At 48.6% G+C, this 23,903-nt stretch overlaps 1 protein-coding gene across 1 annotated transcript in view; it reads right to left on the reverse strand.

The window, feature by feature from the left end:
- Positions 1-1,323: 1,323 nt before the first annotated feature.
- LOC116495699 (peroxidasin homolog) overlaps positions 1,324-23,903 on the reverse strand; it is a 42,266-nt gene continuing 19,686 nt past the window's right edge. The window contains exons 5-23 of the mRNA XM_032198366.1: positions 23,567-23,638; positions 21,982-22,053; positions 20,090-20,259; positions 17,817-17,934; positions 16,123-16,292; positions 15,445-15,717; positions 15,155-15,271; positions 13,718-13,876; positions 12,238-12,350; positions 10,873-11,029; positions 9,303-9,411; positions 8,409-8,566; positions 5,800-7,303; positions 5,188-5,322; positions 4,353-4,561; positions 3,714-3,828; positions 3,247-3,340; positions 2,811-2,928; positions 1,324-1,561 (exon numbers count right to left, since the gene is read on the reverse strand). Coding sequence (XP_032054257.1) covers positions 2,833-2,928; positions 3,247-3,340; positions 3,714-3,828; positions 4,353-4,561; positions 5,188-5,322; positions 5,800-7,303; positions 8,409-8,566; positions 9,303-9,411; positions 10,873-11,029; positions 12,238-12,350; positions 13,718-13,876; positions 15,155-15,271; positions 15,445-15,717; positions 16,123-16,292; positions 17,817-17,934; positions 20,090-20,259; positions 21,982-22,053; positions 23,567-23,638 — 3,841 coding nt within the window. The 3' untranslated portion in view covers positions 1,324-1,561; positions 2,811-2,832. The remainder of the gene's footprint in view (positions 1,562-2,810; positions 2,929-3,246; positions 3,341-3,713; positions 3,829-4,352; positions 4,562-5,187; positions 5,323-5,799; positions 7,304-8,408; positions 8,567-9,302; positions 9,412-10,872; positions 11,030-12,237; positions 12,351-13,717; positions 13,877-15,154; positions 15,272-15,444; positions 15,718-16,122; positions 16,293-17,816; positions 17,935-20,089; positions 20,260-21,981; positions 22,054-23,566; positions 23,639-23,903) is intronic.

Raw genomic sequence — 23,903 nt, forward strand, 5'->3', positions numbered from 1 at the left:
TCAGTATCTTTTTTTTTTTTTTATTTTTCTATTAAGTTCCAGGAGCATCCCTGCTGCTTTGAATCCCTTTGGTACTATCACACACCTAAAAACAGAAAGGAAAAGGAAAAGCACATCCATAAGAAAGTTTGGATCCTTGCGCTGGGGAAGAAAGGTGGGAGGACAGAGGGAAAAGTGAAAAAGGTAAGGACGGCACAGATCCCTAATGGGTCAAGTATTTTCTCTCGGTCCCTGTGGTTGGCTTTCACAGATGCATTAAAACCAACCTGCCCGCGGATTTGTGGCTGTGGCGAACACCCAGGGACCTCAGTTCTAGCACCACTAAAAAGCACCTCCGAAGAGCAAGGAAACCAGAAGACCTGTTCTGTGGAGCTGGTTACAGAGTCCTGGTTTGGTTGCAGAGCACCGAGGAGCAATAAACACAAACAGCACTTTGCATTCATCCATGTGTCAAACGCTGCACATCATGTTCTTCCGCACTAATTGACGGAAACCAGCAGCTCCCCTCCACTAACGAGGGCGCCCATTACATCTAATTATCCGAGGTTCTGTTCCAGGTCCTGTTACGTTTACACTCAAAACACATCTTCCAGCGAAGAGCCTTTTGGGAGGAAAAAAAAATAAAAATAAAAAGGGGAGGGAAACATCAATCTAATTAAAACCCTCAGAAGGGCAGAAACTTGGAGGATGCAGTTCATGTTGAGGAAAATGTTTTTGAGCGCTGGGAACGTAACGGGAGGTCACTCGCAGGGTAATATAACTCAGGATGTGCCACTTGTTACCAAACAGATGGCACAGGACGGTGGCTGCTGTCAGCAGCCCGGGCTGCCGTGGTGGTCTGCTGCTTCTGCCATCCTGGCCTGAAGGGCTCAGCCAGCCAGGAGCCTTCCCCAGGCTCTGGATTTGCCTCATCGCTGGTGGCGCAGACCCAAGCCCAGCCAAAAGGGTGCTTTCCAGCCCTCGGGTTCCTTTTTGCTCCTTCTGCTGGCATGAGAAGATTTGTTTGGGGTTTCATGTTTATTCATTTTTTCTCTTTTTGTTGTTGTTGTTTTGTTGTTTGTTTGTTTTTTTTTAAAACCCCACCCAGATTTCTCCAGATGCTTCCTAGCACAAGGGCTTGGAAACAGAGCATTTAAGAGAGGTCGTGCTTCATCGTGAACCTTGGTCGGGTGCCCAGGGGATGTTGCAGATGATGGGGTGCGTGGGAAGAGGAGGGCACGACAGTGACACTAAAGCAGCTTCGGTTATCCTCCACTTCCTGGGGACGCATGGCAGAAGGTGGCATCTCGGCAGACCGCTGCTCTGCCACCATCACACGGGGCAAGTGCCAGAGCCCGTCCCCAGAGGCTGACAAGCAGAGGAGGTCCGGGAGATGAAGGGCTCGGAGCAGGGAGTGCAGGGGCTCGATGCAGGCAGAAGTACGGTCGTGCTGGGACGGAGGCGGTGCAGGAGACAGGAGGGGAGGCAGAGCATCGCGGGGGCTCGTGGGGTGCTCGTTCGGAGCCCTCTGGGAGTGGGGTGGGCTGGCTGGTGGAGAGCAGGAGTGCAGGTCACTGGGCACCTGAAATTGAAAAGAAAAACAGAAAAACTCCACGGGAGGAAGCTGGAGGCTGAGATCACCATTGGTACAGTGCCTGGCGTGCCTGGGCTGTGCATGATTGCAGTACAAAACCAGCAATAATCCTTGAAAACCACACAAGCACTTTCCAGGGACCCTGCAGACCCTACAGTGCTCCTCAGGGATCTACAAACGATGTCAAGGAAAAGCCAATTTACACGGGTCACGCTGCAACCCACGGCTGTCAAATTTCTAACGGGGATCAACATTTGGCCAGTAAATCTGTAAGAATCCACATACCAAACCAGGCTGGAAATGGCATGGCCAGCCTACAGGCTTCCCCTTCTGTTTTCCACTGAGATTATCAGCACAGAACAGCCTTTGCTTGCCCTCTCCTGTAATGTGACTTCCAGAGGATGCTCCTCCTCGCACAGACTGCCTGGCAAAGCAGTGCTTCTGCATAACTCCTCCGCTCTCGTCCCTGGAGTGATCATTTGCAACATGTAAAAAAACTATTAAATGCCTCCTCCAGACTGGCAGGTGCCAGCAAATTGTTTACCCTGTCTTCCACAGCTGCAGGGATCTCTATGGGAAGTGGTAAAGGATCTCAGCCTGTGCTCACCGTGACCCTGGGCACAGGGAACCAGAGGTCTTGCAGACCACAGCTGAGCAGCGGCAGCAGTCCCCGCGCTGAGCGGTGCTTCCAGCACTCCTGCCCCCTTGGCTGGGGCTGAGAGTGACTCAGGGGGAAATCTCTGTCAATATGTAAGCAAATAGTGGATTGCTCCATCTGCCCAGGTGTCCTCGTTCCCCTGAGGAGGAACCAGTCCACCTACTCCAGCGCTAGGCTTTCTGATAGCTCTCCCCGCAAAGGGAGGCTCTGGTGGATTTGGGGTTGTGGTGTTGCTAGAAGAAATCGACCCGGAGTCCCAGAGAACAGACCTCAGACACCTCACCCAGTCCACCTCGTCCATCCTATACTTATGTCTTTCCCCATCTTTGCCAAACCAGTTCTTAAAAGACCTCCAGGAATGGATATGCCACAAGGTCCCCAGACAACCCATTGCAGTGAGTCACTAATCATTGCTGTTAGAAATGGTGTCTAACCTGCTGCATTTAAGCACATTACCTCTTGTCCCATTCACCACTGGATTGCTCCATCCCTTTCTGTAGTCTCTTCTGTAGGTGAAGACTGCTCGGGTGTCCCACCACATCCCCCTGGAGGACCCCAGCCCAGAACAAACACCCTTACCTTGTACAAAGAGGCAGCACCGTCATCTTTTTCTCCATTTGTCTCCAGTCTTCTTCCCCTGTCCGTATGCGCTGGAGTTCCTGTGGTGCCACCTCAGCTGGCTCTCTAGGACATTCACCTGGTGGGGATGAAAAACCAGCAGCTCTAAGAGGAGTCTGCACTATTACAGAGACCATCTGTAACTTGTTCCAATTAAAGAAAAAAGTGGCAGCTCAAGTCAATCTCACCGAGCTTTAAACCTGCATTTTACCCTGCAGTTGTAGGGGTCTGAGCTCACAGAGCTCGACTCCCTCTCCTCTCCGAGCTCTACCTTCTCTGAACCTGTTAGCTCCCTTGGGTCAGATGCTTGCTCATGGCTCTGGAGGGCACAGAGGCTGTAGATAGCTAAATCCTGCTCCAGATGCCACAAAAGACGAATACTGAAGCACAGTTTTACCTGTTTCCGTAGGGAAGCAACTGTCTTCTCCAGTTCACCCACAAGGGACTCGAGATTCTTTCTGGAAGAAGGGCTCAGAGAAGGCACCTCATTTCTGGGGAGAGGGATAAAAATGAAAGGGATCACGGAATCGTTGACTTCCCGGATTGCAGAATCGTTCTGCCTTCTCCAACACCAGCCTCCAAATCACAAATGGGGTGCAGAAGAGCCCAACTACCCACTTCGCCTGCCAAGGGAGGTCAGTTAAACAACCACTTACGGTGTCCCTGATGTGCCCAGCTATTTAAACAGCAGAGTCATGCTCTGTGCTAAAGTGGTGGAGGATTTTTGATCAAGCTCAGCAGTGACTTACTGAAACTCTCCAGGCCTCAGTGCAGAATGCCAATGTTAAAGGCATGAATGGAACGAGTTATTAAAAACTTCTCTTACGCTTCAGAACAGAAACAAAAGAAGTGGCAATACTGCACCTGGGGAAGGCAGGCTTGAGCTTGGCAGGGTTTTCTTCTGGGTAGCTGAATCCAGGAGACCTCTTGCTTCGGAAGCGCTGGGAAAGCGCCCTGAATTGCCCACGTGTCTGGCAGTCTTGGGAAGGAAGGGAAAGCCCAGATGAGCACCCGTCTTTAACGAACCATTCATCCTGAAGTGATGTGTGAACAAGTCAGTGCTGCTCGCCTTCCCCACCCACCCTTGGTGCCTCTCTTACAGCAGAGCAGAGGAGACAGCAAAGGTGCATAACAGGGCGTGCACCGCGCGGGGATTCCCGTGTCTCGGGAGGACATCTGTGCCAGAACATAGCCCAGAGAGAACACGGCAGGATGTGCGCTTTAACGGAGGAGCTTTACACATCCCAAATGTGTTTGTTTGGTTATACGTGATGGAGATCACCATGCCTACATCCTGTTTCAGTCTCACCCCTAAGCACGAGCTATCAGCTGCTGCCAGAGACAGAAGCACTGAACTCGGAGGACCCTTGGCCACATCCATCACAGATATTCTCCTTGCCTGACATTTGGTTCTCACGGTGCACCATGAAACCAGCTCCTGGCATTTTATACAAAGGGATGGCGCTGGGTGATGCCCCCCAGGGCCATCAGCCTCCTTCCCACCTTCGCAGCAGTCCTGCCAGAAGCGCAGGTCCACCGCGGGGATCTCCTCGCAGCCGACCATGCCCTGGGGGTACGATGCCACCCGGAAAACGTCCCTCTGCAACTGCTGAATGTGATCACTGTTGTCACAGATGACACGAGCAAGGGACGCCTGCCTGATCTGAGTCAGCTGTGCCGGCGTGAAGACTCCAGGATTCTCATACCAAAACCTGCAGTGGGCGGTAATAGCAGAGTGAGTCAGGAGTAGAAGAGGAGGACAGGGAGTGAGGCTGGGAGCAGGAGGAGAGTTCCTCTACATCTGCGTGGCTGCACTGAGACCACTGAAATGGGCTTTTATTTGGTTGTCAGACAACTGTGAAGCCACGGACCCCATGAGCTGCTGGCAGATCTGAGTGCCACCACCTCACATATACAGCCCCTTGCAGGGGAATCCCAAGCTTCAAGGAGCTCTGCTGCAGCAGGCTGGGAGATGCATGGGTGGGTTTGCAATGCTCCTGCCCTAAGTGCATCATCAGGCCAAGAAGGCTCTCACTTGCACAAGGAGCAAATGGGAAATTTGCTCCTACGGATATTTTCAGCATTTTGAGGAGACAATGGACACATCCACAGTGGTGTCCAGTGTCCTGTGGACAGGGAATTGTTAAATCATGAAAGGACACATTGACAGTAACTATGGCAAGTCCTCCCTCAAATACCGGGCAAAGGAAATCCTGCCTAGTATCAAAGACAAGCCACAGTCAAAAATGACACGTTCTGTTACCTCCTTGCTCCTCAAAGGGGAAAAACCTCCTCAAACAGAACATCAAAGACTTTAGGCTGACTCTGATGACTGTACCTGTCTCCATGCCTCAGCCTGCTGAACTGTGTTGTTAACAAGCACATCAGCGTTGGTCCAACTCTGGTACCAGGGACAAGATCCTCCACCATCAGTGCTGGAAACAGGTCAATGTTTTTGGTAGTTCCATATAAACTGAGGGATAAAAGATATATATTTAAAAAAAATAATTTAAAGACTATCAAAGAATGGAGACAAAATAAATCTGATCCCACCATAGGAATTCATATGCCAGGAACTCAGCTGGACAATATTTCTAATGGTCTTATCTAAAATAAAATGGGATAAAGATCTGTCCTGGAAAGAGTAAGCTAATGGTAGCCAGTGCATATAGGAGGCAGTTTAGTCTCACTGGAAAACAGCTCTAAGGCTCAATCTGCTCCCAAACTATACCACACCAGTGCCTGATGACAACTCACTCAGAACCAGCCTGATCACTCGGAGGGACCTGATTTATCTTACCCTGTTCTTAAACCACAGCTATTAACTTATCCTAATATCTGTGGGCAGTAATATCTGGGAGGTTATTTAAGGGGTGCTCTGGCAAGAGCAGACGCTTTTCACCGACTGATTTGCAGCGATTCTGATGCTCCCGAGACCCGGCTGCAGTACCTCCTGAGCTTCTCCCTGATCTCCAAGTTCTTTATCTCATTTCTGAGGTCCTCGAATTCCTGTGCAGACGAGAGGTTGCAGAAGACCCTGAAGTCGTTGTACGGTGGGATGCCGTGGTCTCGTCCTCGCTGGATGTTGATAGCGGCCAAGTCCAGTGAGACGGAGTGGGCCATGGAGAAGAGCTTCTCTGTCAGCTCCATGTTGAGGAGTTCGGAGGGGACCCGCATCTTCCCAGGAACCCCAAAGAGCCCGCGGAGGAGGGGGTCGATCCCACCCTCCTGCGTGATCCTGAAAGGGGAGAAGAAGGCCTTGTGCAGGGGGACGTGGCCTTGGCGGATGGGCTGGAAGGTTTCGTTCAGCCGGTACAGGATGGGGTTGATCAAAGTGTGCCCGAAGCGGAAGGCAGCGGTGGCAAAGGCGTTGAGAATCCCTGCGTTGACGTTGGGGTCGTAGCCTTTGTACTCACCCAGCATCTTCATCCCAGCTTCCCCGAGGATCTTCGGCAGCCAGTGGGCGTAGGTGATATGCTGCATCTGGGCACCCACGATCTTCCGCGCCTCGTGATAGAGGAGATCTCCGTCCCAGTGGGGATTGAGGGCCGAGAGCTCGGCGGCGATGCGGTTGTGCTCCCTGAACCACAGGGTGTGCATGGCCGTGAGGCCCAGCTGCTCGTTGGCACGGTGGTCTCCTGCCAGGAAGCACGGCACGGGGCTCTCGTTCTCATCCCTCATGCACTCGGTGGGTGGCCCCACGGCAAAGGGAAGGAGAGGTTTCCCCGAGCCGGGCACGACCTGCCCTTGCTTCAGCAACCCTTTCTGGCTGCTGAGATCCCGCAGCTCCCTCGATTCCTGCTCGGTGCTGCCGTAGACGTTGGAGGCGTCGATGTAGGAGGTCAAGTGGTTGATCTGCTCCCTGGCGTAGACGGAGTTCATCAGCAGGGAGGTCATCCCGCTGCCGCACACGGGGCTGGAGCGGACGAAGAACATGCAGCGCCCATTCCTCACGCGGGGGTCGTTGGCGGGGATGAGGACGGAGAAGCACGGCGGGTCGTTGCTGCACACCTGGCTGCAGGGAGCCCCGTCCGAGAAGCGGGACATGCTGATGGCTGCCACCGTCTGGTCCATGTCGTGGTCCAGGAATTGGCCCCACTGCATCAGCATGTGGGTGAACTGCTCGTCGGGGGTGATGGTCTCGGTGCCGACCATGGCGGTGGAGACGAGGCGGGGTAAAGGAAGGGGCAGGTCCCTGGCGTCTTCTGATAAGGAAAAGCCCCGGGGGAGGTTAAATCCGTTCTGGTAGGCAGGTTTGAGGAGCCGCTGGAAGGCCGTGAGGGACGCGCCCCACATCGGGTGCTGGAGGTTGTTGCAAGAGCCGTCGTGGGTCCGGTACTTCTTGTGGAAGCAGATATCGGAGCAGTTTGGGGTACGGCGGTGAGCAGAGCAGCCCGACAGGTTCGCGATCATGTTCAGGTAGTGAGGAGACACCAAGTCATTGTAACGATACCCTGGGAAGGAAAGCAAAGAGCACCACGTCAGACCACAGCCGGGTCCTGCTGTCCCACATAAGGGTTCTGGCCTGAAACCTGCTGCTGGGATCCTCAGGATGGGCACGGGGAGGCCGTGTCTCAGCGTGGTGTCACCGTGTAATTTACAGAAAGTCTGGATGCACAGGATTAGATCAGACCCACAGATAAGAAGGGAAAATAATTTAGTATAAACCGTGCAGAGATGGAAACCAGAAGTGCTGTGGCTGGCAGACCAAACTGCTGGGGCGATCTTCTGGGTTTATTTCCCATCTCTCTGGGTTATTGCCGCAACCTTGAGCATCCCTGATGAGCCCAATTCTACGTGACAAGCAGCAGGGAAGCTGTGGGCGACTGCACAGAGCGAAAGTGCTGAATAATGCTGAGCCGTGTGGATGCTGGCGGGGAGCGAGGAGGAAGGCTGGCGGTCCGACGAGCCCGGACCAGCCCCGCAGCTCCTCGCAGCCTGGAGCAGATCCAGGCAGGTAAAAGTATTTACGGGCCCAAACATACGTGCCTGCTGCCTGCTGACTAACACGTAGAGGTGGAAACATGAGGTGGATGGGAACGTCTGATGGGTACAAAGGAAGACGCAGTTAGCAAACTCCATCCTCCGTTACAGCACCCAAATACTCCAGTTTTCGGTATTTTTCTTGTTGCCACTTGGAGGGCAGGAATCACTTCTGCCTGTGCTGCTGAGGAGCTGAAACTCAGATCCACAAGGTCACTCAGATGCCTGACCCCCTTGTTCTAGGGCTGAGGAAGGTAGATGGGTAAATATTTGTAAAGATTAGGGTCTTCATAGCCAATTGGGAGATCTTCAGCAAAACGGGGAACTGAACCACTTTCACGGGTACCAGGTTGGTACAGCAACCACGGGAACAGCCCCCAGCTGTCATTAAAACCATTAGATGTTAGAAAGAATTAGGACCCAGACAGCACATTTCTTGATAATAATGATAATTAATCTATACTCTTGGCAGAACATTGTACTTTTAAAGCTTTCTAGATACCTATACATTGTTCTTCTAATTTAATTAATTTTAATTAATCACATGGTTCAGAAGGGAAATGAAATCTCTCCTACCTGTGACATTCACGTCCACAATTAAGCCTTGCTGCACATGTTCCTGAATCAGCTGCAAGGTCCTTTCAAAGATCTCACCTGCCCTGGCTGTTTCAATGGTGTAGGGGTCCCGGGGGTAGCGGAAGAGAGCCAGTAAGTCGTTGGGTGTCTTGGGGCGTCTGTTCCAAGGAATTAGAAGAGATGCAGGAACATTAAAATAAATAGGCTGTATTCAGAGCAATGAGACTGCAGGAATCAGGCTCTAAGCCTGGTCTGGTGCGTGACCCCCAAAACTAGTGCATATGAATGTGGTTTGCCTGAATATTACAGATGATTAAATAAAAGATATTTCCCCCCATGAAAATGCACATATTTAATTTCCTCAGTATCTCTGTGGTTTTTTTTCCTGCTATACAGTAATTTATTTTTTAACAGCTGAAACCCCAAGGTTTTGGGCTTAATACAAAGTGTTTATTTTTTCAACAAAACACATGTTGGGATGGAAGAGGAAGGAATTGTCATTCTCTCAGAAGTCTTTTTTCATTAAGGAAATTCTAAGAAGGATTATATTAGTATTTCTCCCTACACAAAGCCAATTGCATTTATAATATGACTATGTTCCTTTTTTTTTTTTCCCTCTGTCTCTGGAGCCAACTCCAGCTGACAAAATGCATGTAGCAGATATACGTGACATAAGAAGTGGTATTAGTATATCAGATTTTTCCAGGACCCCAAATGCCTTCTAGCACATCCTCACATCTACACGGTATAGCTTCAACCTCCAATACCTGAAACAGCACCGTAGCTTTCATTTGCGGATTGTCAACAATAAAATGAGATTTCAGAAAGCTTCATTCAGTGCCTCTTATCTCGTTTCTGCTTCACGCCTCACTTCTTGGCCCTTCATGCACTTACTTGCTGAACAGCTCAGTACGTGTTGAATTGATGGCATAGTCCACGCTGCTGATAGCTTCCCGTATGGAGGTGGCTACAAACGTGTCGCCGCTCCGACCGACATCTGTGGCTTTCCGAAGCACAAAGAGAAAATACAAAATTCTAAATTTATTTTGATATTAATTTGTTGTCCAAGCTCAAAAAAAATCTGCGTATGAGAACAGGCACCACAGTAACCCCACGGCACGTCAAATTCCATTTGCATTTGCAATTTAAATACCATAAAACTTTTTCTTTTTTTTTTTTTTTTTTAACAGATATTCTGAAGAAGAAATTAACTGACTGAAAAAGGTGATTTTTCCAGGTGGCGGCTGTGGAACACTCATTCAGAATCTGTTCCTGTACAGCTTTGCAAATAAATGCCAGTTCTGGTTGGTGCTTAAAGTGGAAAAAGAAAATTTACAAATCACAGTGGGCTAACCCTCCCCAAATGCATTTACTTCCTACAAAGGAAACTTCTAAAATTCATGAAATTCATTTGAAAGCATTGCTTCTACATTCACTTTCTGTTTGTGGAACACTTCTAATTCAGTTCAAATTTAGTGTTAGCACATCAACCACATCATTTTAAAACAAAAATGAAAGCTGTTGTTTGAATACCTTCAGAAGTAAACAAAAATCCTTGAAAGATGACTACAGAATGTTTTTTTTTTTTTTGAGCCAGCACCTTTTTCACAGGAAAGCAAACCAGTTCTCATTTGACTACTGGTGTATGCAATGGGCAGCTGGAGAATGAGGTAGGAATCAAGAATAAATCACAGAAATTATCTTCCGAATAATTTCAAGCAACAAAAGAAATTTCCGATTATCTCAGTTCCGTGCATACTGACCCTGTATAGAAAATGCTATTAAGTTCACCTAATAAGCTCCTCAGTATTCATGATGGTCACTCCTGTGTGCTTGAGAAAAGGTCTCCACTTAAATTCTTAACCTTATTGCCGGCCTTTTATTTTTTTTTCCCTTACCAGTTCTTCCTCACCCTCTAAGAAGCACAATGGCCACACTTGACCTCTGCTTTGACTAGCGGAGGAGTGCTGCTCTTCTTTATTCATTACAGTTTCCCTAATGCACAGAGCACTTGCTTGAAAACCCGAGACTTATTTCCCATCCCTAAGGGACGCGGGGAATGTTTCAACCCCCGTATTTGCAGTGACAGTGTTGTTCTCACTCCCCATCCCCTGGTGTGCAAGGTTACGGTCAGACGCTGACTTGTGAGCATGCTGGCACATTTTAATAAGTTTCTCCCCCTCAGCAGAGGCAGGAACTCCAGGCACGCTGACAGCTCACTGCAGCATGAGACAAAGCCGGTGGTTTAGGACAACACCTTGTGCTCTGCGTTGAGCAACTGCGGCTCAGCTGAGGCAGCAGCGAGGAGGTGCACAGCTTCGAGCACGCCTGTGGGTGACCTGTGTGCAAAGAAGCTAAGGAAATAAGAGTGTTTTCCCTTCAAATTGCAGCCATCATGATGCTACAGCCTCTGCTTGCACAAGAGCAAGAGGAGGCTCCAAAGGACCACCAGGAGATACGCTACCGGTGATGGTGAGCTGCATGGTGCTGGAGGTGAAGCCGAAGGGGTTTCTCGCTATGCACTCGTATCTGCCCTGGTCGGCCACCCCCAGGTCTTGAATGGAAAGGGTCCCGTCATGGCTGATGTGGAACTTGCCGCTCTCGGTGATCTGAATCCCTTCCTGTTGAACCGTCAAGATACATAAAAAGGTGTCAGTGGGTGGAAAGCTTCCATCAGCCCAACCTTCGGCAACCCCGCAGATGGATGCGATGAGCGAAGGCGGCCACCAGATGTTAGCATTGCTCTTCCAGAGGAACCAGAGAGCCGTCCGAGGGCAGCTGCTCCTGCCTGGAGCCACAGCAAAGACCTCCTTGCTCAGCTCCCTCACCCCGAGCTGCCCCCAGGCGCTCGCTGCAGGGCACACATGCAGCACAGTTTCCCTGCACTGTGCACAGACAGCCTGGCACAGAAGTTCTGAGCTACATAGCTAAGTCTCAATGTCTGCAGTTTGGGGGCAGCCTGAAACTGAGGGATTTTTGTTGGCTTTGGACTGCAGATGCCAATTTTTGCTGGCTCTGGGCGGCATCACTGATTGCAGTGCTGCAGAAGGCAGCACGCTCAACCCCACCTCTCAACCTGCCTGGTGGCACAGGTGGCTCCAGCTTTACTTCTTTATTCTTTTATTTCTTAATATCTTTCTGCTGCCCTGGCCCAATCTAAAACTCACTGTGCTGCCCTCCCAGACTCTTTCCTTCTGCTCCACTGCTGGCTGGAGCCCAAGGCAAGCTGCAGGTCACCTCCCACCAGACCTCTGCGGGGTAAATGAGGCTGAAGCTTTTTCCCCTGTGACTTGTTCCATGCCTGGCTGTGCTCACAGCCAAGGCAGGTCCCAGTGAAGGTCACAGGTGTGATATGGCACAGAAGGAAAAACTCTGAAGAGCTCCATCTAATGAATTCTTCAAAAAAAACAGCCAGACTGCAGCATGACTGTGAGGGATCATGGCTTTGCCCCACCAAAGCTGAGGCCAACCAGCATCATCCAGTCCCACCACTGGGAATCCTGGAAATAAGGACAAACTGCTTAGGAAAAATTCAGTTTTCGGTTATTTCCAGGAATAGTCAATCAAGCGTTTCTAACATCCTGGAAGGTCACTGGCTTCAAGTTACTCGTTTGGAAGGAAGAGCAAGAGAAAGCAGGCATGTGCACTGCGAGGCTTTGAGCCCAAGAAACCATTTAACAGCACAAATCAGTGGAAGTGTTGGTCCTTATAGTGAATGTGGCTTCTTCCCTGTGCATTGCTGAAACTGATTTAAGTAGTTCAGCTGGGAGAGTTTAATGAGGGAGCTGCTGAGGCTTCCTGAGCCATACTGAGTAGTGTTGTCTCTTACTTTGACCCAGGTTATGGTGGGCCGTGGGTCCCCCTGGGCAGCGCAGGTGATCGCGACATCCTGGCCGGTCTCTGCCACCACGTCTTGGGGCGGATGAAGGAACACGGGGATCACTGTGAGACACAGGGAAAAAATGTTACAAGCACAATAAACACAAAGAAAAACAAGTCTGTGTGCAGAACTTCTCACTGTTGAGAGCACAGAGTTGCTGGGCTCCTTTTGCTGTTGCAAGGGCTCTTCAAAAAGTGTCAGAAGATGCACAGTCTGTCCCTACACCAGGTCCTCCATCATTTACATCCATTACTTTACTTTCTACTCCCGTGTGTCTTTGTTTGGTGCAATTATATTGGAATGCATTAGGCTCTCTGTCATTTAAAGTCTTTTATTAAAGGACTTTCTAGGAGAGATGCTCTAGCTGAAATGCTGATTGTGGATTGACTCAGGGATTATTGGGTGAGGTTGTCTGGGAAGTGTTAGGCCAGATTAAGGAATTATATCAATCTTGGTGGCCTTAAAATATTCTGTGAATCCTTTCTTTGCAGCATTACTAATTTCATGCTTGTAGTTTCCTTCCATGCAGTCTATCATTACCAAAATTCTGTCATGCTTGTGAAAGAGCAAGGGCAGTTGCTTGTTTTGAAAGATTATTTATATGGGAATAAAAAAGAAAATGAAAACACGAAAGCATTCCTGTGTGACTTTTGTTTTCACAACGGTTTGATTTTAGAATACCTAAATTTAGGTTGAACCTGTGGCCTTGTAGCTAATGTTTAAGATAAATGTATCTGGAGCCTGAGTTAAATCTTACTGAGAAGTAATCAGTTTTTTGTTGTTGTTTTGTTTTGCAGAATACTTAATTTAAAAAAAAAAAAAAAAGAATGTCACAATTTATTCTGTAGGAAAGCCAACATTAAAAAAAAAAAGAAAGAAAAAGAATTACTAAGAATTTAATTAATATAATTTTTTAAAATTCTCCAACAAAAGTCTTGTTTCCTCTACCAAAAATCACTTTCTTAATAAAAACTCCCTAACACATTAAAGGTCCCCATTTTTCACCCAAACTGGTCCAATAACAAAGCTCATCAGATGGGTGTTAAAGGTCACCTCTGCTCACAGACCCCTGCCTTAGTTTTTATGCAACTGATACGATCCCTTCTCCCATTCACTGACCACCCCAGATGATTGCATTCCCACGATTATACTCTTTCTAGACAACTAGACAAACTTTCAAGTAAGGAAAAGCGAAGCAGCTTCTTCCAATTTGCAAATCTTGGCACGAGGGAAACCTCTTTAAAGTTTCCCACCAACAGATCGAGCTCTCATGGCTAGACGTCTGCTCCCTGGCAAAAGCAAACTCCCATCCCACAGGCATCAGGGCAAATCCCTGCCTTGTCAGAAACTGTTATCTACCAAAACATTAACTTAACGAGTTAAGGTTTGCCAGGTTAATTCTCACAACCTCCAGCTCCCGGCAGCTTACCTCGGGGGGTCACGGACAGCTGCACGGGGAGGGTCCTCACCCCGATGGCACTGATGGCATGGCACTCGTACTGGCCTTCATCGTGCAGCGCGACCCTCATCACCCGCAGGGTCCCCGTGGAGAGGATGCTGTGCCTCCGGTCATTTGGCAGCGGCCCACCTGACGGAACGAGCAGAGCAATTTGTTAATTGGCTGCGAGGTTTCTCTCCCCATCACTGCAGGTATCTGTGTGAGGAGTAAAAATTTCATTTCCTTCCCGACATGGCATCAGGCACCCTGAAATATCAGCTTCAGCACGCTGAGGGAGGAGTGGGCAGATGCTGCTCTTCCCACACCCAGGAAGATGACTGAGTTGTCTTGTCTAAGCAACACAAAGGAGATGGTGCTTTCTTTCCTCAAGCCTTTTCTTAGTGAATACTGCAGATTTACCAACACCTGATGGAAAGCAAATCTGCGTTCAGTTATCCAAGCTGTCTGTTCAGTCAAATACATGGAAATATTTAACATTGCTTTTAATTCAGTATTTTGATTTTCTCCAGGTTGGAAACTATATCATTCATATTTTCTCTATTTAAGGTGGAAAGTTCAACATGAAAATATTTTATTAACCCTCACCCAAACTTCTCTATCTAGTTACTTTAATATTCTGCTTTCTTCCAAATGAGAGCTCTGTGGGAGCTATGCTCCAGTACTTCTCCTCCTATTGTCCTGGTCTTAGCATGTCTCCTGTAAAAGTACTTCAAAGCTTGCTTAATTTTTGCCCTGTTGAGTGACATAGCAAACATGGTTACAAAAATCACCTTAACTTTACTTCTTGTCACCGTGACTTTTTACATCTCTCCGAGAGATCACAGCAGTGAAATCAGGTTAAAGGAGATGGGGAACAAGGTGGAGGGAAATTTCAGCTGGTCCTTAACTCTGCGTCAGGGCTATTGCTGTGGAAGCTGGAATACAATAGCCACGAATCCTCCGCAGCACTAAACCATTAATTATGGCTTGTGAAGCATAAGGAAAAGTTGGAGGGCCTCTGGGCCAAGCGTTATTGGCTTCTGTCCCAGAGCGTGTTAGATGGGATCAGTTCAGCGCAGCCAGCGCTAACAATCATTAGAGATTTTAAAAGTTCCCCACCACCTGTTGGCCCAAAGAGGTTTTTCCTGAGCTAAAAGAAACCTCAGAGGTGTGTTAGCAGAGAGCCAGTGCCTTCCTGCTCCTCAGGAGGAGCAGATCAGAGACTTACAGAGCTGGCACACAGTGATATCCACCAGCCTGGATTTTCCAGACCTCACCTTTCCAAAGGCTGTAGGAAGTCCCAGGAGGAGGAAGCTCAAGGCTCTCCATGGGTTTCCATGGGTGACCTTATAGCTTAGCTCTTCTCACCCACATCCCATGGGTGGTGGCATGGAAGAGAGAGAAAACCCAAGCCAAGCGAGGCAGTACCTGCCCTTGTCCAGGTAATCACGGGTGGAGGGTGACCCTCAGCTGAGCAGAGGAAATCCACACTTTGCCCCTCGGTTACCGTCTGATCAGTGGGGACGAGGAGAAACCTGGGAGAATCTGGAGGAGAAAGCAATGACTGAGGAGCAGGCAAGAATTCAGCCAGCAAGCTCTGGTTAATTCTCAGCTCACGGGAGCGTAAAAATTAACGAGTCACAACGCACAGGGATTAAACGCACACACCTGGACCGAGCATTTTATCCCCAAAACAGCATCAGCCTGGGGCTCCTCACCTTGCACTATGATTCTTGCTGTCGCCTGGATGGACCCCTCGGTGTTGCTGGCGTTGCAGTTGTACTGCCCCTGGTCGGAGAAGGTGACGTTCTGAATGAAGAGTCCTCCAGAGCTGGTGATGGCGAAACGGGGATCCTGCGGTAAAGGAGAGCCTGTGCCAAGGGTCCAGCTGACGCGGGGGTGGGGGTGCCCAGAGACCCCGCACTCCAAGGTGACGCTTTCCCCAACCAGCACTTCAGTGTTCTGCGGCTGGATCACAAAAGTGGGCTTGGCTGGAAGGAAAGGAGTGCTTCAGAAACCAGGAGCCCTGCTGCCCGCTCAGTCGCAGACGGAAATTGCTTGAACCCTTCATGCAGCCCAGCTACTGCCCTGTCTTTTGCCTCTTCCCCACTCCCATGTCCTCTCCCCACTTGATGCCCCCATGCTGCACAGTTCTTCCCATCCTCCCAAGTCCCTCTCTAACCCCAAATCACCCCCAGTCTCTAACCCCCCAAATTCTGACACCCACGAAGGAGCCACCCCACAGCTCAGCCCGTGCCGTGCCATTACTCTCCTCCCCAGCGCATCAAGACCAGCTTGGCACCTACAAAAGAGGGTGCCAGCTCTGCTCAGCTCCCCTTCCAGCCCTCCCCATGCCTCTGAGATGGGCCAGGAAGGAATAAACAAGGCTCAATTACACGGGGTGCCAAAATAGCGCAGAACGACTTCTTGTGTCTTGACCTCCCCGGCGATGTTCTTGGCCATGCACTGGTAGACGCCTTTGTCCGACTCCTTGGTGTTCTGGATCATCAAGGTACCGTCCTGCAGCAGGTTCAGGCGGTTGTCATCTTTCATGTCGATCTCGTTGCTGAAAAACAGCCATAAACAGGGAAAATTGGAAAGGGGAAAAGCCCAAGGGGTCCTCCCACGAGCTGCCAGAGGGGCAGGGGGGCTTTGCACGCACTGCAGTAAATTGGCGTTCCTTGGCACTGCTCTGAGACCTCATGAAGTTTATAGCAAGAGTTATGATTTAGAGCTCTGAACTCCAGCTCCAGCTCTGATTCACTCCCTGGGCGAGCGACTTTCTCCCTCACCACGGATTCCGTGTGACGTTTACAGCCCATCAGGAGAGCGCACTGTTCCTGAGCAACAGCATCGCTGCTATTGTCAGCCGTCGAGGCCTGCGAAGCTTGTTCTCATTATTTACCAAGTGCAAATATACTAATGAATGCATATTGTTATTGTGTGCAGCCATTTCTATTCGAGCAGGCTCAAGGGCCTCAGGAGGGGGCAAAAACCTCCAAGTAAGTCTCAACGGGACCCTACCCTGGCTCGGATTCCAGTCTGAGACCTACAAGCTATGAAGCATCTTCCCTTTTTCTGCAGTGACCTGTGACTCCTGGAGCCCAGCCCGCGGCAGAAGGTCCCACCACGGCATCCCATTTGTCCCACCGTGAAGGAATCTTGGATGGCTGCGGATGATTGAAAAGGGAGAGGGGACCTCTCTCCCCCCCAGGACAAAAGCTGAATCCACTATGCAAACTAATATGCTTGCTGGGCATTTATTTAATTCCCCCGATGTCTCCTCGCTGCAGTCGTATCTCGTTTGAGGAACATTTATTATCATTACCCCTCTTACAATGCTATCTTTGGGAGCCTGCCAGCATTTCCCTAACAAGACCTTCCTTCCAGGGGACTTCACTCAGCCATAAACTTTTGCTCCGTGCTGAAACTTTGCCTGGTGGGGAGTTAGCTGAAGAAGCATACATTGATCATTTTTATTAATAACCAGGCCCTACTCAGACTCCCACAGACAAGAAGCTCGTAAAGCAGCTAAGTAACTTCGCTTCCTCAGTGGGTAACTGCTTGAGCACAGAATATTTTATTGTGTAGCATTTCCCAGAAATGCTTTGGCATCTAGCAGAGCCATATATTTTTTTCAGCGTTGCTGCATATAGCATTAATCTGCAGGCTGCTTTGCAAAGTCTTGTCTTTCGGAGGAGCACGGTAATTTTCCCTCTGATGGAAAAGCGTTTTCCCAGCACACCGGGCCTTCAATGAGAAAAAGCAAGCATCGTGGCTTAGAGCAACACAAAATACCTTTCTCCTTTTTATTTTTTATTTTTTTAATTTCAGTCTGCAGAGCGTGTTTATGGGAAAGTTATAAACTCCTGGAATCCACTACAATCCACATGAAACGTTTTAAATACAGATGATAGCTTGGATTACACGGTCATCAGAGAACGCTGTTAAAAGGAAGGTAAATACAACCCATGGAATATTCATTTCTAGTTTTTAACATTGCATGAAACAGCTTTTGTAATTGCAGGCTGAGGAGCTCAGCGCCTGGTAGAAACCTTTGCTACCCCGGGGCTCATTGCGTGCGACTTACTTGTTGTGGAGCCAAATGATCGCAGGCTTCGGGTTGCCTTCTGCCCTGCACGTGAAATAAACCGTGTTTCCCAGGAGGACGTCGACATCGTGGGGCTCTGAGGTTATGCGAGGCCTCTCTGCAAAAGACCATTTTAACATAACCCAGTCGAGAGTAGCACAAAAGCACCTCCAGTCCAAACGGATGGGGGAAAACACCATCCTGCAGCCCCATCCTGCAGCCCCATCCTGCAGCCCCTGGGCACGAGGCACCAGCAGAGCCCCAGGCACACGGGCATTTAACACAAAACCAGCCCGACTTCTTATCAAGAGCAGCAAAACTAAAGGTGCCAGGGAAAAGAAGAGCATCATTTATTCAAGCCCTGGAGGACCGCAGTAGCCATTCTTATTATCAACAGCTGCTAAGAAAGATCAGCTCCCTGCAAAGCCCAAGGCAGCACTGGGAAGAAACCAGACCTGCCTGCATGCTGGATCACTACAGCTGCCCCAAAATTTGGTCCCTGGCTCCCCCAAATGACCCTGTAAGTCAGCAGCACCCTCACGTGGGTCGTTTTTCTGCCCTTGGCATCCTGCTGCTCTCAGCAACTGCCTGCTCCATCCGAACGGTGCCAGCTCTCCGCAAATCACACCACTTCTCTTTTGACAGGGTTTCATTCATTATGTCCCTAATTCATCGTCCCAGCCCTATTCAGCTGAGCCTTTCACTACGTGCTTCATTTTGAGATGCACTCAAGCACTCAGCGAGCCAAACGGGCTGAAAGGACGTGCTAAAATAGGAAGGAATTCGTGCCCATGGTCTGACGCACTCGATCGTGTTTCAGCAGAATACTTTCTCATCTAACAATCTCTACGCTCACCAGCAAAACCAGGTGGATTATTCAAAAAAAATTAAGTGAGAACCTGCTAACTTGTCCAGTGTAAGGCTGGTGCCTTTATTCGTTAGCCTGCAAGTCCACGAGTTGGTAGCCAGCCTCCAGGATTCCAGGGAGAGACCAAAACCACCACGAGCCATGATACAAAATGCTGACCCGGTGCAAATCCGCGCTGCTGGCTCACATCTGCTCCGAAGCGGTGGGTTAACTCCATGCCAGCAGGCTCCACACTGACTCAGATATCAGCTGTCTGCATCATTAGGGCTTTATGCTGAATTATGCATCGTTTGTCTTCCCCAGCTGGCACAACACCAGCGTAAAAGCCTAATGCCAGCAAAATCTTCCCACCAGGTGCCCTGGCTAATTTGACAGGCATCCCGCTGTGCGCCCATGCCTGAACCGGGACAAATTTCCATCGTGGCTGTACCACGGCACCGGGTGCACGGCAGGGACAGCTCGTGGTGCAGCACACACGTTGCAACAAGTCCCAGCCCGTGTTCCAGCTGCTGCCCTTGGACCCTTTTTGTTCCTTCCACCCCCTCGAAGTTATGGGCCCTGTTTGTGCCAATTCAGCCCTTTGCACAGCTGCGCCCTAAATGGAGCTGCAGCATGGTCAAAGAGGAAAAAAAAAATAAAATAAAATTGTAGGAGAAATGTGGAATTCGGGAGAATTCAATTTCTTCAAGCCCCAGCTGATGTCACACATCTGGCTCCCAGCAGGGCCACACAAACAGCTGGACTGGCACGTACTGGGGGGCTGCTGGTGTCTGGTGAGGGGCAACACCTCAAAGCAAGCCCGCTGCAGGGAAGTATCGGGGATCCACAGCTAAAGCCCTGCTGATGCTTGCACACCAAAGTCAGCGTTCTGTCATTCTCTCTCCACGAAATGTTTAATTTTGTCATTTTTCAGAACAAAGCCTTTCGTTTCAAAATGGATTAGTTCATGGAGAAATTATCTAAATTTAAAGAATAACAGATTAACAAACGCAACACACTGCCACAGGCAAAGCATCCGGCCATTCATCCACCATGTGTTTACTTGGGCTTGCAGCTGTTTGGAGCCACTGAGACTTGCAGCGCTCCCAACTCCATTCAGCCTAACGCGGGACAAGATTTCCCAATTTCTGGTTTAGCCTCTGACTGCAGCAGATCCTGTGCTGGCCCTACGCTTTCTAAAAACCAAGACAACAACCGCCAGACAAAACAGAGCGGCTTTCAACATGCACGCGACTGTTGACTTTCCCCGCGTTACGCTGATAACCAGCCTGACCCCAGCGAGACATTTCTGGTTTGGCAGCGACAGGAGAGAGAAAGCAGGATCCCGGGATGGAAAAGAGGAAGGGAAAGAGACAGGGGAAGCATTTCCTAGCCCAGAGCCCAGCCCTGTGGCTGCAGGGCTCACCGCAGTTGAACTCCTGAGCTGTCAAGGTGACGATGGAGCGGCCGTGCAGCTCCCGAGGAGCCTCACAGGTTGCGGCTGTCTGAATGCTGCCCTGCTCCGCGTATTTCTTCAGCAGCTCGGCCAGCCACAGCAAATCGCAGTCACAGACCAAGGAGTTGGAATCTAGTCGCCTGCAAAAGCAAGGGGAAGACATTTCAGTCCCAGCCTCCCACCTGTGTCCCTGCTGCCTCTCCCCTGGGCATGAGAATGGAATAGCCCTGGACTGAAGGACCACTCGGCTGTTCTTCCTTGCATTTGATTATATCCCAAATTAAAATCAGAAATGTTGAATTCCCATAGCTCTTAAATTCTTAACCAAGTCAGAATGATTTTTTTGAAACACAGTCGTCTATCAGTCATTCTAGTTTTAAATGACAATTATTCTATTTAACGAGCTAAAATGAAATATTGAAATTTCTCAGAGGATGGAGATTTCAACCTTTGTTAACTCTGTCAGGTAGCACTGCCTCTGCTAGAGATTTCTGTGCTCTTGGGTCAGATATCACCGTGTGACATGTGGATATTCCTCCTGGCCTGCAACCATAACGCTGTGCACCTAACTGCCCTAGTTGGCCAGGACAGCTGCCCTAGGGTAGCTAAAATCTAATTCCACAGATTATTTGCAGGAGTACAAAGCACAACATAGATTATATGGAGTGCAAGGTGTGATGTTTTCAAATGAGCACACGGGAATTCCCTCAGCATTAGCTGGAGCACTGAAATCAGCTCAAAGAACCCCTTGATTTTAGCATGCTTGGGACTGATCTTTTTCTGTGACCAGGTGTTAGAGGTTGCAGCATTTCTGCACAACTGTAAGGACTTTTATTACTGCGAGACATGCCTGAACCATGTCGAATGGGTGCAAAGGTGACCTCCTGGTGCCTTTCCTTCCACTGACCTCATTACGCCGTACAGTGCTGTGCGCACAGATAAAGGAGGCTGTAGGGAGATTAGCTTATGCCTCCTTCCCCACTGACAGTTTTACAGTATACGAGCCTTAGCCATCTAAAAAGACACGGGAGAAAGGCCTAATGGCTTAATGGACAAACATTTGAGAAGGTGAGATTTCGCACAAGGCCATGATACAGCACTTTATAGACACCGTGCCTTTTTCTCTGACCCACACAGACAAAAGTTGTTCTCTGTTAAAAATATACGAAGCATTTTACCCGCTTGCAGAAATCACAGAGCACTGTGGGGAGAAGCACATGATTTTCTTGCAGTATAAAATCATGGCAGAACCCCCAAATTCTTCAGGTTTTGCTTCCCTCCTTCCCCCCCGTTGGAAATGCATCATTTCCAAACATCATAAAACACCAAACAAAGCTAAGCACTAGGAGATATAAGCAAGCAAAAAATAAGAATAAGAGACAGGTTACATGGGAATAACATAGCAGGGCATTCCTTCATGGGGTGAGAATCATGCACTGTGGTACCCTTCTGAGCAAAACGGCCTTTTTCTTTTCTTTTACAGCTATGATTTTTCCTCCTGTGTTAGGATACTGATCTAAGACACGATCCGTGGCCTGGACTTCCACATTTTTGCATATTTTTTTTATAGTTTAAAGCACGTAGGACAGCAGAGGGTTGGGATGACTTTCCAGGAACATTCGTTCCTGCAGTGTTATTGATCTGTAAGCTTCCAGTTAGACTTTAATTAGACACCAGCATGAAGCAACTCCTAACTGGTTAAATAAGCTCTTGCGTCCAACCAAAACTGTTTTATAAACTTCACAGTGGCCTTAGAAGTGCAACAACTAAAGGCTTTGCCAACCAGGCACATTTTTCCTCAGATCCTGGCCGTCTGATCGAAGATAAACAATTGCTCTTTGCAGGCAATGTTTTTTACTTACAGTCGTTTGAGGGATTCCAGTTGAGAGAATGTCCCTGGATGAATCCTGGAAATTTTGTTGTTGTGCAAGAATCTGCAATGGAAGAACCCATGCCAAAACATTATTCAGTATTTGCACTACATGGATGATAACAACCCAGGTCAGAACTCAGCTGAAGTACAAAGGTTGCTCACCGAAATGGAGCTCGGAGTTCTAAATTGACTGTGTTTGTTTCCATGAGCTATGGGGATTTTATTCATGTGAGAACGCAATGCAATACACCGAAGCAGAGAGCGGGTGTGTACTGGAAATGGTGACTCAAGATGTGATGTAACAGATTTAAACTGGAACCTCAAAGTTAATCTGCTTTATGCTGTGCAAAGGGAGGAGAAAGGGCACAAAATCCCTGCAGGCTGGACCCACCCTGTGCTTTCTGTGCCATGGTCAGCTCCAGTTTACAAGAGACCTTTCCCCCCTGCAGAAGATATGGGAGTTTACAGGGGCAGCTGTTGAAGTAAGGCTCCAGTAGACAACTCAGTGTAGTTATAGACCCAAATCCATGAGTAAATCTAATTCAGACAGCAGCAGCCAAACCTGGGTTTACTCTGAACGAAGCCAAAGCAACTTCTCACTTCCAGGTTCTTAGCATGTAGATAAGACTCAAGAGTTCTTGGAAAAAAAACTGCACTGAAACACAGCAGGGGGGAGCAGGATGGAATAATTAACTCTCCATTCCCTTAATGGAGGAAATTTAGTTATGTCAGTTACGTCTAATACTCTCAAAAGACCACTGACTACAGAGAAGTAATTTTAGTAGATGGTGGACCAGGAAAGCAATACAAAAGCAGTGTGAGTTGAGTGCAACTGTCTGTAGACACACATGTACAGGGGGGTTCAGCCTAGCTGCACAGCCTGGATGTTGACAAACCTTCCTCTGAAACTTAAATTCGGAATTTTTGTTGGATCAAATACAGAGACTGAGATCAGCCACAGCGTACTGATCCAGGTCTGAATTTTTCTAAGGGTGTTGTTTGGATCCCTCGGTTTTGTTTGCCTAGTAAGTACGGGTGTAATGCATGTTTGCATGCAGCACAGAAGGGTCTGTTGGTTTCACCATGGAGTGGGAACCACCCCATGAGCCTTTTTCCTGGTGGGTATATTTTTACTACAAGCAATGCTGGGGAGCAGGGGACACGGGACTTAGTTTCCTAATGCTTTCAAGAAGGATGCATGTTTTTCTTGTCGGACATTCTTATGACTTTGTTCCTTTTCCATCTCCTTTTTTGTATACACTGCCCAACAATGACTTAAGTTGACCTTACAAGTGGAATAAGGTTGACTTTCTCTAGATTTACTCCTACTTAGATGGAAATGCGAACATTAAACAAGGTGAGAAATTCCCACATAATTTCAGTAACCATCCTGTTTCTCAAGTATACAAAATCTGATTCTTTAAGGATGCTTCTCTCCATACCTCTTTCCTTTTTGGAGATCACTGCACTTTGCTTCACACTACAAAAACATCACTGTTAAACGAAATGAAGGTTTCTTTTTTTACCTGTCTTCTCCCCCACTTACTCACAAGGAAAGTCACATCTTTACTTACAGCCTTTCAAGTTTAGGCAGGTCGCTAAAAGTCTCTGACTCCAGGGTTTCCAGGTTGTTGAAGTGCAGGTAGCTGTCACACAGAAAAGCACAAGGGACAGGGTTAAGGATCACAATTTAAAAGATAATCACTCACCACACATCTCAGTATTCTCTTTAGTATCTTCAATTTTCACATGCAAAAATAGTAGCCAACACTGGCTTCTCCCTGTGCTGTCAATTGTTTACTCTCTCTGAATAAACTGTAACACGCACTGGGGAGATTAGATTTGCTCTTCCCTTAAACTGTGAAAGAATGAAACTCATGAAGAGCCTGCAGCAGCTGTTCCCCATCCAAC

This window comes from Aythya fuligula, chromosome 16 (genome assembly GCF_009819795.1).
Source record: "Aythya fuligula isolate bAytFul2 chromosome 16, bAytFul2.pri, whole genome shotgun sequence".
Classification (NCBI taxonomy): Eukaryota; Metazoa; Chordata; class Aves; order Anseriformes; family Anatidae; genus Aythya; species Aythya fuligula.